The sequence below is a fragment of the Rhinolophus ferrumequinum genome, chromosome 18 (genome assembly GCF_004115265.2).
Source record: "Rhinolophus ferrumequinum isolate MPI-CBG mRhiFer1 chromosome 18, mRhiFer1_v1.p, whole genome shotgun sequence".
In the NCBI taxonomy this organism is placed as follows: Eukaryota; Metazoa; Chordata; class Mammalia; order Chiroptera; family Rhinolophidae; genus Rhinolophus; species Rhinolophus ferrumequinum.
In genome coordinates this window covers 56,748,325-56,763,911 of record NC_046301.1, presented here as the reverse complement: position 1 = coordinate 56,763,911, position 15,587 = coordinate 56,748,325, and the positions used below count along the sequence as shown (strand labels likewise).

The window sequence follows — 15,587 nt, the reverse complement described above, 5'->3', positions numbered from 1 at the left end:
TAAAGCTTCCAGATGTGCAAAACAACCCAATATATTGTCTAAATGGATACATAGTTACAGTATGTTTTAATATGATAAATATCAAGTTTGGGAGGGCAGTTACCTTGGGGGCTGAGGAGAGAAATAAGACCATGAAGGGGTACATGGGTTTCCACAATCTGTTATGATTCAGTGACTTTTTTTGCTTCGCTCCCTCTTTGATCAGGTTTTTATTCAAAATTAGCTGTCCAAAGTGATTTGACCTTTATGGAATAAAGAAATGTAAAGGTTAGGCCGCAGGCTGCCCTTCTTCTGTGGTGGGTTTCTTGTCTGCCGGCTTCTTCTCAGCTGCTGGTTTCCTGGTAGCTGCAGCCTTTTGTCCCACCAAAGGCTTCTTCTGCTTCGTAACGCCAACAGCCTTCTTCCCTTTCTTCCGTACCGCTGGCTTCTTGCCTGGAACCCCCTCCTCATCTGACTTGGCTTCTCGCACTGCTGCTGCTTTAACCACCTGGAGCTGGGGGTTCTTGGCCTGGTGAAGAATGGGTGCCGGTGCATGGTCTTTGCATGTGGGTTTAGCGGCAACCCAAATGAGTCTCAGGTTTTTCAGTGGATTCTCTTCAGGACTCTGCACTGACTCTTGTGTGGTGCTTGATGGGCTCTTTGGATCTCTGGGATTTTCAAGATTCCACTAAGGTCTGTACTGAGTGTCTTGTGTGTGGGAAGGTTGTAATTACTCTTGAGGGAGGCAGCTTTACACCAACTGCCACACAGATCGTCTAAGTTGTGGAAAGCACTTTCAGCCCAAATGCAGAAACGGCCCGCATGCCCACCAGGAGCAAGTTTCAAAGTGTTCAGTTGGCTTACATTAAGCCAAGTAATTCCAGGGATGTTTCTGAAGGCTTTGCAGTTGTCCTCATTATAGATGACGCAAGGCACCCTGTTCTGGAAGCGACGACAGTTTCCCATTTTGCCCTTGCCAGCTTTCACTGGCTGAGAGCATAGTCTTTTTTAATATAATTCCGGGCCTTAAGTTTCTTAAGGAGCAAATCAGCCTCCTTGGTCTTCCTGTAGCCTTCAACTTTACCTTCAACCACCAAAGGAAGTTCAGCAACTTCCTCAATACGATGACCTTTAGACATCACCAGCGCAGGTTAAGGCCGAGGCGGCCAAGGCAGAGCAGATGGCACATCGCTTCTGTGCTGTGATCACTGCGGTGCCAACGGCGCCAGGTTGTGGTTGGTGCAAACATGCGGCCCCCATGACACACATTGCCAACGGCACCCCAGTCAGAACGCTGAGTCCCACCGCTTCGAACGCTGGGAATTTGAGCCACAGCTCTGCCAGGACCCCACGACTCAGCACTGGTTCGATGACCTGCTAATTCACTGACAGCACAGGGCTGCCTGTTGTTTTTGTACAAGTTGGTGTGAACAAAGTTCACAATATCTGGCCAAATGGGAGCCTTGAACACAACAGGAAAAGTGACATTTTTGCCAGATGATTCCCCCTTTTCGCAATACACCGATATCAGTGAACAAGCACATGCCTGGCGGGGAGAGGAGACTCCACGCTCCCCTGAACCCCGTGGCTCCCACAGGAAAAGGCATGATTTATTTACTTTTAAGAGGACCTGACATGTGTGAAGATGTCAAACCTCGATAAAGCTGGTTGGAAGATGTGGGTTTTCATGGGCTTTTTTCCTGCCTCCCTTTTTGCATGCATAATTTTTTCCATAATAAAAGCAGCAAATCCAAAATTAACAGCAACAACCAGAGTGTAACATTCTGTTTGCACTGAGCTGGGTTCCCTGATGGGTAGTGAACCTCCCGTCTCTGGAGAAAATAGAAGTCACGAAGTGACCTTGGCCTTGGGGCTGAGTCCTGTGACTTTTGCCTTCTTCCCACATTAGTCCAAACCCCTTGTTCCCACTCTTCAAGTCCTTGTATGATCTGGCCCCAGCTGACACCCCAGCCCCAGACTGCTGTCTGCGAATTCCTCTCAGTTTTTCTGAAAAGTCCCATTCCCTCTCCCCTCCCACTCTTTACATGTGTTAATACCATGTTGGGAACACTCTTTCATCCACCCATCTCCTCCAGAATAATTCTACTTCTCCAGGCATCACCTCCTCCAGGAAGTCTTCCCAGATTTTCCGGACTGAATTAGAAGTCTCCAGGAGTCCTCATAGTGCCCCATGCCTCCTAGACTCATCACATGGTTTTAACATCCCTGGTCGCCTGTTCCCCACCATTCTACGCTCCCACCGACCCCAAAAGGGTCTTCCTTCCTTTTTTATGGGCCAGGGCCAGGTTAGAGGTCTGTGGCTAGCCTCATGCCTGGAGCCACCCTTCTCCTTTCATTTCCCCTGAGGCAAATTCTGGGCACGGGACATGGTGCCGGCAGCCTTCTGGTGCCTCCCTAGGCTGGACAGCTCCCTCCGCTCCCCAAGGTAACTTGGACTCTAGATATATACATGAGACCCATCTTCTTGTCTCCTTGCCCTTCCCTTGGCTTGCACCCTCTGCCTGGTAGACCCTTCCTTTTTCTGTCCATGCCCTTGATGACACAGTTCCAGTGCTGCCACTTCCAGAAAACCTCCCGTGATCCCGTGACTGCATTCATCCTTTCTCCTCCATAACGGCTGATAAATCAATTCCATCTAGATCCTATCCCAACAACACATTATGCAATCCTTGCATTTTTCCCCCCCCATTTCCTCCCACTGAGCCCTCACCCCTCCTGGGCACCGCTGTCCTCAAGAGCCCCAGAAGGAGGGTGTGCCCTTCCAGAAAGTTCTGCCTCATAGTAAAACTCTGCTGTAAGTCAGCTGTGAGCGCCTGTTGACTCAAGCAAGCTCCACTTCTGATGACGAAGGCAAGATGAGTCTTGTGTCTCGGAACAGGGAACTTCTAGAAAGAAGAGAGGAAATTTTCCCATTCCGTGGAAAATTACCCTCCTCACCCTGCGCTATCCTCGGAGAACGGCTGACCTCTAATGTCTCATCTTTCTTCTTCGCTCTGTACCTTAGGCACCCACTAGATGATGTGTGACCCGTGTCCTTAAATACATGTACTTGCTGTGATTGTGTGTGTAATTTACAGGGATGCCATAGTATCATGGCTCGCAAGTGGTTTCTGCTTCTTGCGACTCCAGGTTACGGAGATCTAGACATGTTGTTGCCTGTACAACTAGTTTACTGTGAGTTTGTTTCAGCGTGTGTGCCCACCAAGCTTTACTTACTCACTGACGAGCAATCAATAGCGCCAGAAAGGAAGTGGAAAGACCAGGCACTACCCGAGAGATAATTGCATCTGTATCTATAATACATACAGAACTTCTATAAATTAATAAGAAGAAAACCAAACCACATCCTAGAAAAAGATGGAAGGACACAAAGAAGAGCAGATCAAAATCTAAATGAATATTCAAAATCTCCAGGAGCTAGGGAACAAAATCCAAACCCACAATGAGATTCAATGAGAAGCAGCAAAAGTAGTTCTCTGGTAAAAATTTAAAGACTTTTTTTTTAACTAAGGGGAATGAAAAATGAGAGAAGGGGGAGGGAGAGAGAAGACAAGAGACTGAAAATGCAGGAATTAAGGATTTCACTTGATAAATTAGCTTTTAGAAAGAAAAATAAATGAAAAGATAGGAGCAGGGAATTTTTTAAAATAAAAGGTGTCACTGAAGAAAACAATAGCAAAACCCACCAGGTTTAAAGAGCTTTTTATATGTATTGACTCATATAAGTTCATTAACAATCCAATGAGGCAGGAACTACTACTAATATTATTCCCATTTTATAGATGGGAAACTGAGGCATAGGAAGAAGGTTTATTCATCCTGCTAAGATTATATACCTCATAAGAGGTGTAGCTGGGATTTAACCCAGGCAGTCTCTCCTTGAACTAGTTAACTATAACATGTCTTTAAACTAAAAATAGCAGGAAAAATAAATAAAACCTATTTTTTAGAAAAAGACTCACAGGCAACAATCTTGAAACATGGGTAATAATACAGTTGTTTGAAAAAAAAAAAAGAAAAGACTCACAACTGGAATATACCTGAGGTCAGCCTGGAATGAGAAGAGAACATACAGCAGCAATTAGAAATTAAGAAAACAGTCTGTGTGCCAGTGTGGCAATAAACTTAAAGCTCTGGAAGAAACACAGCTTCTTAACAAAACACGACCCATGTCAAAAGAGAAGTATTAAAAATGTAGTCTAATGTATTAATCATTCTTTTGTCGTTTGTCTCCTTGATGTTTTGATTAAGAAATCCTTTCAACCCAGATATTCTCTCGAAAGTGGTGCTTTTCCAGTATTTAGAGTTAGACCCCTCTGGGCAGGCATTGGCTGTCTTATTCACTACCACATGGCCAGGACCTTCCATAAAGCACGTAGCAGGCACTCAATAAACACTTGTTAAGTGAATTAGGGCAGGCCGTGTGTCAGCCCTGAGGGGAGGCGTACCTGGATGGTCTTACCCAGGGCAAATGAGAGTGTACAGCCCCACAAATACTTGTACACGAAATTTCATAGCAGTCTTATTGCTAATAGCCCCAAACTGGAAACAGCCAGCAGCAGGAAAACGGATAATCAAAGTGGTATGTCCACACATGAAATTCTACTCAGCAATAAAAAGGAACGAAGTTTTAATAACCATGCTAAGTGAACGAAGCCAGACTCAAAAGGCTAAATACTGTATGATTCCATTTATAAAAAATTCTAGAAAATGCAAACTAATCTAATGACAGAAAGCAGATCAGTGGTGACTGGGGGAGAATAGGGGTATATTAAATATATCATAATATATTCACATCTGTCACCTGTAAGGCCACAGACACATGAGTTGGGCAACAGAAGCTTTATCACCTTTTGATGGTAAAGATGAAGAAACTGGGTACCCAGAGACTTTATGATTTGCCTGAGGTTATCAACTGGCTCATCAGTGACATGTTTACACCTCCTAATTCTACAAGAAGCAGTATTCCTCTCACTGTACTTAAATGATCATTTCGCCCTCGGCTCAGGATTCTCCTTGGAGAGAGAGAGAGAGAGAGAGAGAGAGAGAGAGAGAGAGAGAGAGAGAGAGAGAGAGAAAGAGAGAGAGAGAGAGAGAGAGAGACATCCCAGGTACCCATAGAAGTTCAAGGCTGGCCCCTCACTCATCCAGCTTCTCTCTATGGTCTCAAACTCCTCAGCACTACCTGAAACATGCTAAGGGTACCCAACAGTGTTGACAGTCCACCACTTTGACTTAAGGCATGCATGCTTTTCCTAAAACTGTGCCTGGCCATGAGTGAAAAGCCATCAACACTGGCCCAGCGATAGAAAATTGCTTCTGTATTTATGGAAAGTTCGATGAGAACATGGTCTACACATCTGCTCGGAGAGATTCCTCTGAGTGAATTCTCTGCCCTTCTCCAGGTGTCTGATCCGAATTCTCTGCTGCAACAAAAGGAGGAGCTATATTTGTCAAGAGCAGGGAATTTTCTGCACAAGTCGTCTCTTAGATTCACGCTGCCTTTTTGATCCTCATTTCCTTTTTGATTTTCTTTTTTTTTTTTTTTTTAAATTCTCTTGTGTTTTTGTTTTATTTTATCATATATGTCTCTTTCATTCCTTCCTGGAACAAGAGAGGAAAACAGGCATCAAATAACATTTTTAAATAAAATGTGCATGATGCTTATGTCTGAGGGTTGCTGAGAGGATTCGAGAAGGTGGGCCATGTTTATGCATCTAGAAGAGGGGCTGGAATGTAGGAAGTGCTCGGTAAAAAATCACATTTTACCAGCACAGCCACCTGTATTTGTGAAACAAGGAAAATAAAGGCTTACTTCTCTTAAAATAAAATAAAATAAAATAAATAACATGTTACCTTCTCAGCAAGGCCCACCCCAGCCCAGCACTCCCAAGCCCTTTGTCCTACTCCATGTTTTCTTCCATAGCACTTAGGACTTTTAAATATCCCGTATTATGGTTCTCGCCCTCAGAATCAGGGGCCGGATGATTCTCTGTTCTGGGGGCGTCCTGTGCATTGTAGGGTGTTGAGCAACATGCCTGGTCTCCACACACTAGATGGCAGCTATCACAACCCCCCTCAACTTTTGACAATCACCAAAGTCTCCAGGCTTGGCCCAATGTCCCCTGGGGAGCATAATTGCCCCCAGTGGAGAACGACTATTTATACAACTTACTTTTCATTATTTACTGTCTGCCTCTCTCTACCCGCTACTAGAATGTTTGCTCCACGAAGGAGGGAATTTGCTCATTCGGGGCATTGCTATCTGCCGGTGTAGATGTGGATGTGAACAAAAGTCCACCTCTGTGCCTGGGTTTCATTTCCTTTTTGATTTTTGTGTTGTGACCAACCTCCCAGTCCTTAGCAAGCACATCAAAGCTTTTTCGTTGGTGATCATCTGTGTCTTAAAATGTAGCCATAAACATTTTTGTTAGTAACGGCAGGCATGGCATGACAATGGAGGTAACTTTCAAACTGTGACAGTGTGGATTTAAACAGTCACCTATCACAGGACCACAGGAGGTACGGCCAGCCCGGCACTACTGCATTCTTTGTCCCTTTGTCTTGTCAATCATTAGTACCGAGTTATGCTATAAAAAGTATAGTAACAGGGGTCTGGTAACGGAGAATAATCTGCACAAAATTGCTGGGTGGTCTGTTCTGCTCTGACCCAATCTTCCCGTAAGTAGATTACCCCACAAGAAATTCTGTTATATTCTCTGGAGTTGCCTGCATAATTCTGAGGTCTGACGGTACCTCTCGTTACGGTGGCCCTTACACCTTAGCACCGCTGTCGGATGATGCCCAGTTCCTAGATCGATGCCTGGCACACCGTAGGTGTTCAGTATTTGTTGAAAAGATGAATGAACATTTAGTGAGTTTTGTGCCTGGAGATGGTGCCAGGGCTTGATTTGCATAATCTCATTTCTTTGTCACAGCATCCCTTGGAGGGAGACCCTGTCACTGTCCCCCTTTGCACAGAGGAGAAAAACTGAGGCTTCTAGAAGCTACATACATCATCCCTCCACCCACTGACCTGAGTTGAGTCCAGAAGCTTAGCTGACCACCACCTAACAAACATCTGTGTTCTCCCTTCTGGCCGAGTGTTGAATTAAGGGTCAGCCTCTGTCAGGCACCTATGGGAGAGATGAAGAGGGAAGCTTAGCTGGCTTGGGGGGGCCAGACGTGAGGGGGCTCTCTCAGGGACCCAGAAGAAGGGACTGGAACTCGTCCGGGTTCAGCTGGTCCCTCTTAGAAGGAAGCCCCTGACCTGTAAGAGATGGTGACTGAGCTCCAAAGCGAAGCCCCCAGCACCGGCCAGACGTTGCTACGGCTACCCCCCCACACACACACACACTCCACCCCCTTCCACTCTCTCTTCCCTTCCTTTACTCCCCACGCTCCCACTTCCCCTATATCACTTCACCCTTACCCCTAGTCCAGCCCAGAAAAGGCCCAGCCCTGTGATTTGTCAATGAGTCCTTGGTATCAGGAATTGAGATGCAGGAGATAGGAAGGAAGGAAGAGAGGGCGGGGTGAGGGAGGAGGCTATATTTATGTCTATGTCCGAGGCTGGGAGCCTGCTCACCATGGACACTGTCGGGTACAGCAAGTGGGATGGCAGGCCCAAGGAGGCGTCCGGAGGTATGAGCAATGGGACTGCCTCACTGGCCCCCTTGGGTCCCTCTCCAGCCAGTGGTTTGGGGGTTGATGCGGGAAGGAAGGGCAACGGCCAAGAGAGGGCACAAGTAGTGGGTGCAGAAGAGATACCACAGGCTTTAGAGCCAACCGGAGGTGGATTCAAATTTCAACTCTGCCGCTTAAGGGCTGCGTGACCATAGGCAAGTTACTTCACTTCTCTGAATCCCAATTGCCCTGGAGGAACCCAAGCGTCCAGGGTTCAGTCCTCCAGGCCCAGGGATCCAGAACAGTCCTAGTACAGAAGGGACCCAAGAGTCTATTGTTTATCCAAGGGTACTGGGGATGCTGGGGACGGCGACTCCTCTTCCTGGCCCTGGCTCTCCTGGTCATCATAGCCCTGTGGGCCCTCATTCTGAGCGTCCTACTTTCCAAGGGTGAGTGACCCTGTATGATGGGGAGATTGTGTCCCAGCCCTCCCCCTCCCCCAGTACTGTTCTTCCTTCCGCCAGAGGGTCCACCAGCTGGGTCCCTGATCTTTGCCTGGGGCTGAGTGTGAATACAGATGAACAGTTGGTGTGCATCTTCGGGCTGTGTGCACCCCACACTTGTGTGTATGTGTGTGCAGGAATGTGTGTGCATGTCCCCGTGCGCTTGTCACCCCTCGGCGCATGGGCACATCAAGTGAGCTGTGCCCCTGCCGGTGCCCTCGGTGGGTCCCAAGACCGGGGTCCCAGTACCCTCCGGGCGAGTGGAGAGTTCTCCGGTCCCCGGGACCGCGCCTGCCGGAACTTCTCTCCGCAGCCTCCACTCAGCGCGGGGCGCTGCTCGGCGGCCAGGACCTGTTGAAAGCAAACGGTGCGTGCAGACCCGGGACTCCTGGGTGCGTGAGTGGGTGGGCACCTCAGGGTCCCCGGGGCTGCCCGCGGAGTGGAGAAGGGTGTCCCGTGAGTCTCCGCGAGTGACCTGGAGCCTGTGGGGCGGGCGTGGGTCGTTCCAGCCTCGAAGCAGACGGCGGCGCTGGGAGCCTTGAAGGAGGAGATTGGAGTCTGCAATAGCTGCTGTAAGACAAGCGGGCTGAGGGCGCGGGGCCTGGGGACGTGTCTTGCCGGCTGGGGACCGGGCTTGTGGCCAGGATTCCAGGTCTCAGATGTCCCGCGCCGTCTCCGCCCTCTTCCCAGGCCTTAGGACAGAGGCGCAACTGCAGACCGCGCGCAAGGAGTTTACGGAGGCGCAAGTGAAGCTGATCCAGCAAGAGAGCTCCCTGAAAGAACTGAGCGAGCGCGGTGAGGGCGGGACAGCCACGACCCCTGATCTCTCACGGCTCAGTCACCCGACCCTTGATTCACATCCTGACCCCTCTGTGACCCAGACCCTGTTCTGTGATCCTGCCCTCTTAACTCCAAGCGTTTCCCCCCGCCCCCATCCTGATCCTGACCGCTGGACTCTGCCCTTCACTACAACGCTTACCCCTAGCCACAACTGGACCCTTCCCAGCTAACACAGTCCTTGGCCGTGTTGTCATTTTTGCCCTCAATACTGACCACGGACATGGATGCTGCCCTTTATCTAATCGCAACCCTGCTCCTGAGCCTGACCCTGACCCCAGCTATAATCTGGACTCCCTTGACCTCGCAGTGACCCAGAGCTTGGCTGAAGCGGGCAGGGACCGCGAGGGCATCCGCAGCGAGTTGTACCGGGCGTTGGCGGCCGCACGATTTGGGAACAGTGAGCAGGACGGGGTTGGGTGGAGTGGGGGAGACAAGTGAACCCTGGCCGTGGGCCTCGGGGTTCCCTGGTCCGCCCGGATCCGCCCTTTGACCTTGGCTTGTTCTCCATGACTCTGCCCCTGCGCCCCCGGGGCCCACTCCCAATCCCCTCGGTCTGCTCCACCTGCGAGCAATCTACCTCTTTGGCCCTCGCCACCTTGCAGGCTCCTGCGAGCAGTGCCCCACGGGGTGGCTGCCCTTCCAGGGCTCCTGCTACTTTTTCTCTGCGCTGCGGGCCAAGTGGGTAGACGCGCAGCGCAACTGCTCCGGCGAGAGTGCGCACCTGGTGATTGTCGGGGGACTGGAGGAGCAGGTGCGCGGCCTAGGAGGTCCTAGGAGGGAGGCGGAGTTCACCTGACGGGGCGGGGCCCAGGAGGTGTGTGCGGGCCCGGTGGATTCCGCTGGCTCAGTTTCCCTTTCCATCCAGGACTTCCTGAGTCGGAATACCGGACACAGCGGTTACTGGCTGGGCCTGAGGGCGGTGCGCCGCCAGAGGAAGATCCAGGGCTACCAGTGGGTGGACGGAGTCCGGCTCAGCTTCAGGTGAAGGAGGGGACTTGGGGAGGGGGGCAGGTCAGACCCTAGGAGCAGTGCTTTGGACATATCTCGGGGACTCCTTAGGGATGGGCAGGCTAGCCCCAGGAACTGCCTAAGGGATAAATTCTGGGAGTTAGAAAGTTATATCCCAGGTGCATGCTCAAGTTACATCCTCAGGCTGTTTAGGTTAGACCCAAGCAATCAACAGTCTAGACCCTGGAGGCTGGACCCCAGGGCTATCGTCAGCCTAGACACCCCCAGCAACACCCCCACTAAACCACTACAGCAGCTGGAACGTGGGAGAGCCCAATGACTCTCAGGGGCGCGAGGACTGTGTCATGATGCTACACAACGGCTTATGGAACGATGCACCGTGCGACAGCACCAGAGACAACTGGATCTGCGAGAAGAGGTTCAGCTGCTGAGCCCGCCCAGTGCCCCAAGCCACGCCCACCGCCACAAGTGTGATCCTGCGCGGCTCACCCTCCTGGCTCCGCCCACCGCCATCGGATTTTTTTTTTTTCTCTCCCTCCCCACCTACCACTACTGAGAACTCTGGGACCTTCTCTCCAACCTCACCACAAACCCCTCCCACGTGGACCTAACTTAGCCTCTACCCCTTCCAAAATCCTGGTTCCTGGGACCTGTGATCTGACCCCACCTCCCTCCCTAGCCAAGATCAGGGGATTCCGAGATGGAGCTGTTTGGTTTTCTTGCATTTCTTTCCCCAGACTGGAAGGACTTAAGGGTTTTGTGAACTGTCCTCGACGCCCTAGGAAGCATCAATAAATGTGTGAGAAGTGAATCTGGGCTCCTGGCTCTGGCGAGTTCTTCCCAGCTTTGTCCCCCAGACCCTGACATGACCTCTCTAAGTGACCTCATGGCCCTGTGATGCTCTAAACCCCAGTGAGGGGCGCGCCCTGGGCCAGGTGGGCGGTGGGGCACTAGGGACACAGGAGTGAGGAAGAGCCAACCCTTACTGTGTCCCTCCCACCCCCAGACCTCCTCCTTCGGGTCTGGCTAAGCACAGGGAGTGGCTCAATGGAGGAATGCATGAGTAAGGGACACATAATGCATTTGAAGGAGCCACCTGTGTCCTCGGGGAGAGGGACTGTGCAGAGATACCAAAGTGGTGGCCCCTTTCCTTGAGGAGACTGTCACTGCGTTATGGAGAGACAAGGCCCTGAGGCAGGTGAGAGAGGGGCTGCCCAGGTCTGATGAGCAGGTCCCTTTTGTCTCTGGAACTGAGGTTCGGTGATGACTGGGTAGGGCGGTCAGGAAATACATCCCAGAGAAGATGGATTTTCCAGGAGCAACGAGATTTCAGCATGTGGAGCTGGGAAGGGAGCGTTTTGCAGGTGGAGGATGTTGGAAGGTATTAAGTCTGGCTGGACTCATTTGAGGGGTGCAGGATGCGCAGAGCCTGGCTTTATCAGCTGGGGGCTTTTTATCTGAATTCACCCTGTATTCTCAAAGTTTTCTGCTCCCATCCTGGGGACCTGAGGGCTCTCCTGGAATTTCCAGTGGAGATGAGTCTAACTAAGGGGTGTGACAGGCTATCAGCCTTTAGTTCTGTGCAGAACTGAATCCAGAACCAAAGCTGCTGGGCGCCCCCAGGCTGCGTGGCCCTGAGAGAGTCAACTGAGCAGGAAGAAGAGAGAAGAACACCCAAACACCCTGGCCAGGTGAAACCTTTCGGTGGACCAATCCCCCAACTCTTCCATGGACCTTCTACAGCTACAGCCCAGAATGGGCACTGGTCAGGCCCAGGAGCCACCTGACTCCTGGACAGATACAAACCTAGTGGACTGTTGGCCAGATGGATGGATTTCCAGATGGTTGCCTTGGAGGAGTATATGAGTTTCCCAGGGTTGCTGTGACAAATGACCACCAATTGGGTGGCTTAAGACAACACACATTCCCTCCAATTCTGGAAGTCAGAAGTCCAAAATTAGTTGTACTGAGCCCAAATCAAGGTGTCACCAGGGCCAGACTCCATCTGGAAGCTCCAGGGGGAGAATCTGTTCCTTTGTCTTTTCCAGCTACTAAAGTTGCATCCCTCACGTTCTCTGGCTCAGGGCCTCTTCTTCCATCTCAAAGCCAGTAGGGTAGCATCTTCTTCAGTGGTCACATTGCCTTCTCCTTCTGGCTCAAATTTCCCTCTGTTTCCTTCTGATAAGGACATTTGTGATTGCATTTAAGGCCCACCTGGCTGATCCAGGATGATCTCCTGTAATACTGCAATGCAGTTGTGATACTAAGCACCGCAAGTCAGCGCAGATGCCACCGCAGATTTAGGGCACAGTTCCTAACAAGACTGCCCTCACTGCAAGTTGGAGGGTCCCCACGTCACCCATACTTCTGACCAACTAATTCTGAGCAACTGATGTCACAACCCCTTGTGGTTCCATAATTTACTAGAATGACTCAGAACGCAGGAAATGACTCAGTCCTTTTATTATGAAGGACTCAAATCTGGACTAGCCAAGTGAAGAGACCCATAGGGTGATGGCTGAAAAGATCTCAAACACAGAGGCCCCAAGTGTTCTCTTCCCGTGGACTCAGGACTTGGCACCCTCCCAGCACTTCGATGTGTTCGCAGCCAGGAAGCTCCTCTAAGCATTGGTGTCCAGAGTTTTTATTGGGCTTTCATCATGAAGGTGAGATGGGTTGAATCATTGATTATGCAGTTGCACTCTGTCTCCAGCCCCAGTTCCCCCTCTGGAGCTCGGGTGGCTGAAAGTCCCACTTCTCATGGTTGGTCTTTCTGGCATGGCAAAACCCTTCCCCGTCAAAAAAAACCATCTCCTTAGTTTATAAACTCAGGTGTGAGCCAAGGGGCCCCCATGAAGATCAAAGACACTCCTGTCACATGGAAAATTCCAAGGGTTTAGATGCTCCTTGCCAAGAACCAGGGACAAAGACCAATCAAATTCTTTAATACGGCTCAGTATTTGGGAGAGATCCCACTGAACCCGCTGGTGTAATAAAGCTGACCTTCCTAAAAAAAAAAAAAAAAATTCTTTAATACATAACATCCCCCATCTCTAAATCCCTAATCACATGTGCAAAATCTCTGTTGCTGTGTGAAATAAACCAATCACAGAAGGAAAAGTACTGCATTATTTCACTTACTGGAAGTATCTCGAGAACTCAAACTTAGAAAGAAAAGTGGAGTGGTGATTGTCAGGATCTGCGGGAAGGGAGATATGGGGAGTTGTTGTTTACTGAGTATGGAGTTTCAGTATTGCAAAGTGGAAACCATCTGGAGATTGCTTGCTCAAAAATGTGAATATACTTAATGCTACTGAACTAACTGTCCACTTAAAAATGGTTAAGATGTAAATTTTATGTTGTGTATTTTATACCACAATGAAAATTTTAAAATATTTAATGCACCCATTTCCAGCTCCAAGTCAGATTGTGTTTTGAAAAATGTATATATCTGTGTAGCCACCACTACATTCCAAATATAAAACATTTCCATTTTCCTCTCAAATTCCTTCCCAACACTCCCCCTCCCGCTCCAGGCCACCATGATCTGCTTTCATCACTACTGGCTAGACTTGTCTTTTCTGGAACGTCACATAAATTAAATCACACTGTATGCTGTCTCTTGTGCCTAGATTCTTTCTCTGGACATGATGTCTTTGAGATTCATCTGTACTGTTGTGTGTATCCAAAGTTTGTTCCTTTTCACTGTTGTCCCATCTTCCATTGTGTGGCTGGACCACGATCTGTGTATCTAGTCATCTTGAGTGATGTTTGCATTGGTTTCAGTGTGAGTTACTATGAAATAAGCTGCTATGAACACTCTTGTACAGATCTTTCTGTGGCTGTACGTTTTCACTTCTCTTGAGTAAATACCTGGCAGTGGGTCAGATAGTAGGTGAATGTTTAACTTTTATAAGGAACTTGCCAAACCATTTCCCAAAGTGGACGCGCCATTTTGCATGCCCCTCAGCAATGTCTTAGGGTTCTGGTTGCTGGGGGAGGGTATTTTTGACCCAGGAGAGACTTTAGCTGTTCTAGAGACAGGTGCAGGGGTTTATCTAGAGAAGAGCAGGAGGGAAGGAAATAAAGCTGGAATCTGAAGCAGATAATGGGGAAGACAGGAAACTGGTAATAACATATGCCTGATAGCATGTATTTTCATGAGAAGACCGGGGGGCTGGGAAACAGGGAAAGGGGGAAGCTCTGCTATTTGGAATTATGGCCCCCTGAACCAAGACCAAGGGAGAGGTTGGTGAGAGAAGCTGGAGAGGAGTGAGATCAAGTCTCCTGGGAACAGGAGCAATTTCATTCATGCGTTCATTTATTCATGCATGCATGCAACGTAATTATTTGGATTCATTCAATGCAATTATTTTCTCATCCACAAACGTTTCTCCAGTGCTAATGAGCTTATTATACATCAGACACTGGCATTCGACAGAGAACAAGAGGCCAGGGTCTCTTCCCAGCAATCCCTCTCCTGGGCATCTACCCAAAAAATCTGAAAACATTTATCCATAAAGACACATGTGCTCCAATGTTCATTGCAGCTTTGTTTACGGTGGCCAAGACATGGAAACAACCAAACTGTCCTTCGATAGATGAATGGATAAAGAAGGTGTGGTATATATACACAATGGGATACTATTCGGCGGTAAGAAAAGATGATATAGGAACATTTGTGACAACATGGATGGATCTTGAGAGTATAATGCTAAGCGAAACAAGTCAGACAGAAAAAGGAGAGAACCATATGATTTCACTGATATGTGGTACATAAACCAAAAACAACAAAAGAACAAGACAAACAAATGAGAAACAAAAATTCATAGACACAGACAATAATTTAGTGGTTACCAGAAGGTAAGGGGGTTGCAGGGTGGGAGATGAGGGTAAGGGGGATCAAATATATGGTGATGGAGGGAGAACTGACTCTGGGTGGTGAACACACAATGGGATTTATAGATGATGTAATACAGAATTGTACACCTGAAATCTATGTAATTTTAATAACAATTGTCACCCCAATAAATTAAAAAAAAAAAAAAAGGTCCGGGTCTCTGGGCATGGAGGATTCTGAAAATCCTTAGGCTGAGTGGACATAGCCATTCACAAAATAGTACAAACTGTAGGAGCCCATTTATATGAAGTTCTAGAACAGGCGAAACTACCCCAGGTAGGAAAAACGTGGGCACAATGGTTGCCTAGGAGCAGAGGCAGGGATTGCCAGGGAAAGGCCATGAAAGAACTTTCTGGATTGATGGAAAAGGTCTGTGATCTTGATAGGCATTTGGATTATAAGGTGACTGCATTTGTCAAAGTTCAAAGAGGGAGGCTGGTTAGTTCAGTTGGTTAGAGCGTGATGGTCGTAACACCAGTGTTGCCAGTTCGATCCCTACATGGGCCACTGTGAGCTGCCCCCTCCACAACTAGATCGAAACAACTACTTGACTTGGAGCTGATGGGTCCTGGAAAAACACACTTAAAATAAATTTAAAAGTTAAAAAAAAAAAAGCTCAAAGAAAATACTCTTTTTTATGCATTTCATTCTATGCCATTTTACTCAAAAAGAAAAAAAAAGTAAGGAGAGTGGCAAACAAATATTGGACTTTAGTTCATGTTCTGCAGGCTGGAGTATTTCAGAGGAAG

General features: G+C 48.7%; 1 protein-coding gene and 1 pseudogene across 2 annotated transcripts; one reads left to right on the top strand and one right to left on the bottom strand.

Annotated features, from left to right (window-relative positions):
* Positions 1–268: 268 nt before the first annotated feature.
* Positions 269–2,039, bottom strand: LOC117038517 (60S ribosomal protein L4-like; annotated as a pseudogene).
* Positions 2,040–7,534: 5,495 nt separating this feature from the next.
* Positions 7,535–10,762, top strand: CLEC4G (C-type lectin domain family 4 member G). Of its 2 annotated transcripts, none has more exons than XM_033133454.1 (9): positions 7,535–7,644; positions 7,974–8,075; positions 8,443–8,496; positions 8,639–8,701; positions 8,820–8,924; positions 9,277–9,366; positions 9,572–9,720; positions 9,835–9,950; positions 10,234–10,762. In XM_033133454.1, the coding sequence occupies exons 1-9, from the start codon at positions 7,557–7,559 to the stop codon at positions 10,367–10,369; spliced, it is 903 nt and encodes a 300-aa protein (XP_032989345.1). In that variant the 5' UTR covers positions 7,535–7,556; the 3' UTR covers positions 10,370–10,762. The 2 variants fall into 2 exon arrangements, with proteins under 2 accessions (XP_032989345.1, XP_032989344.1); XM_033133453.1 differs by having other exon boundaries at positions 10,231–10,758.
* The last annotated feature ends 4,825 nt before the right edge of the window (positions 10,763–15,587 follow it).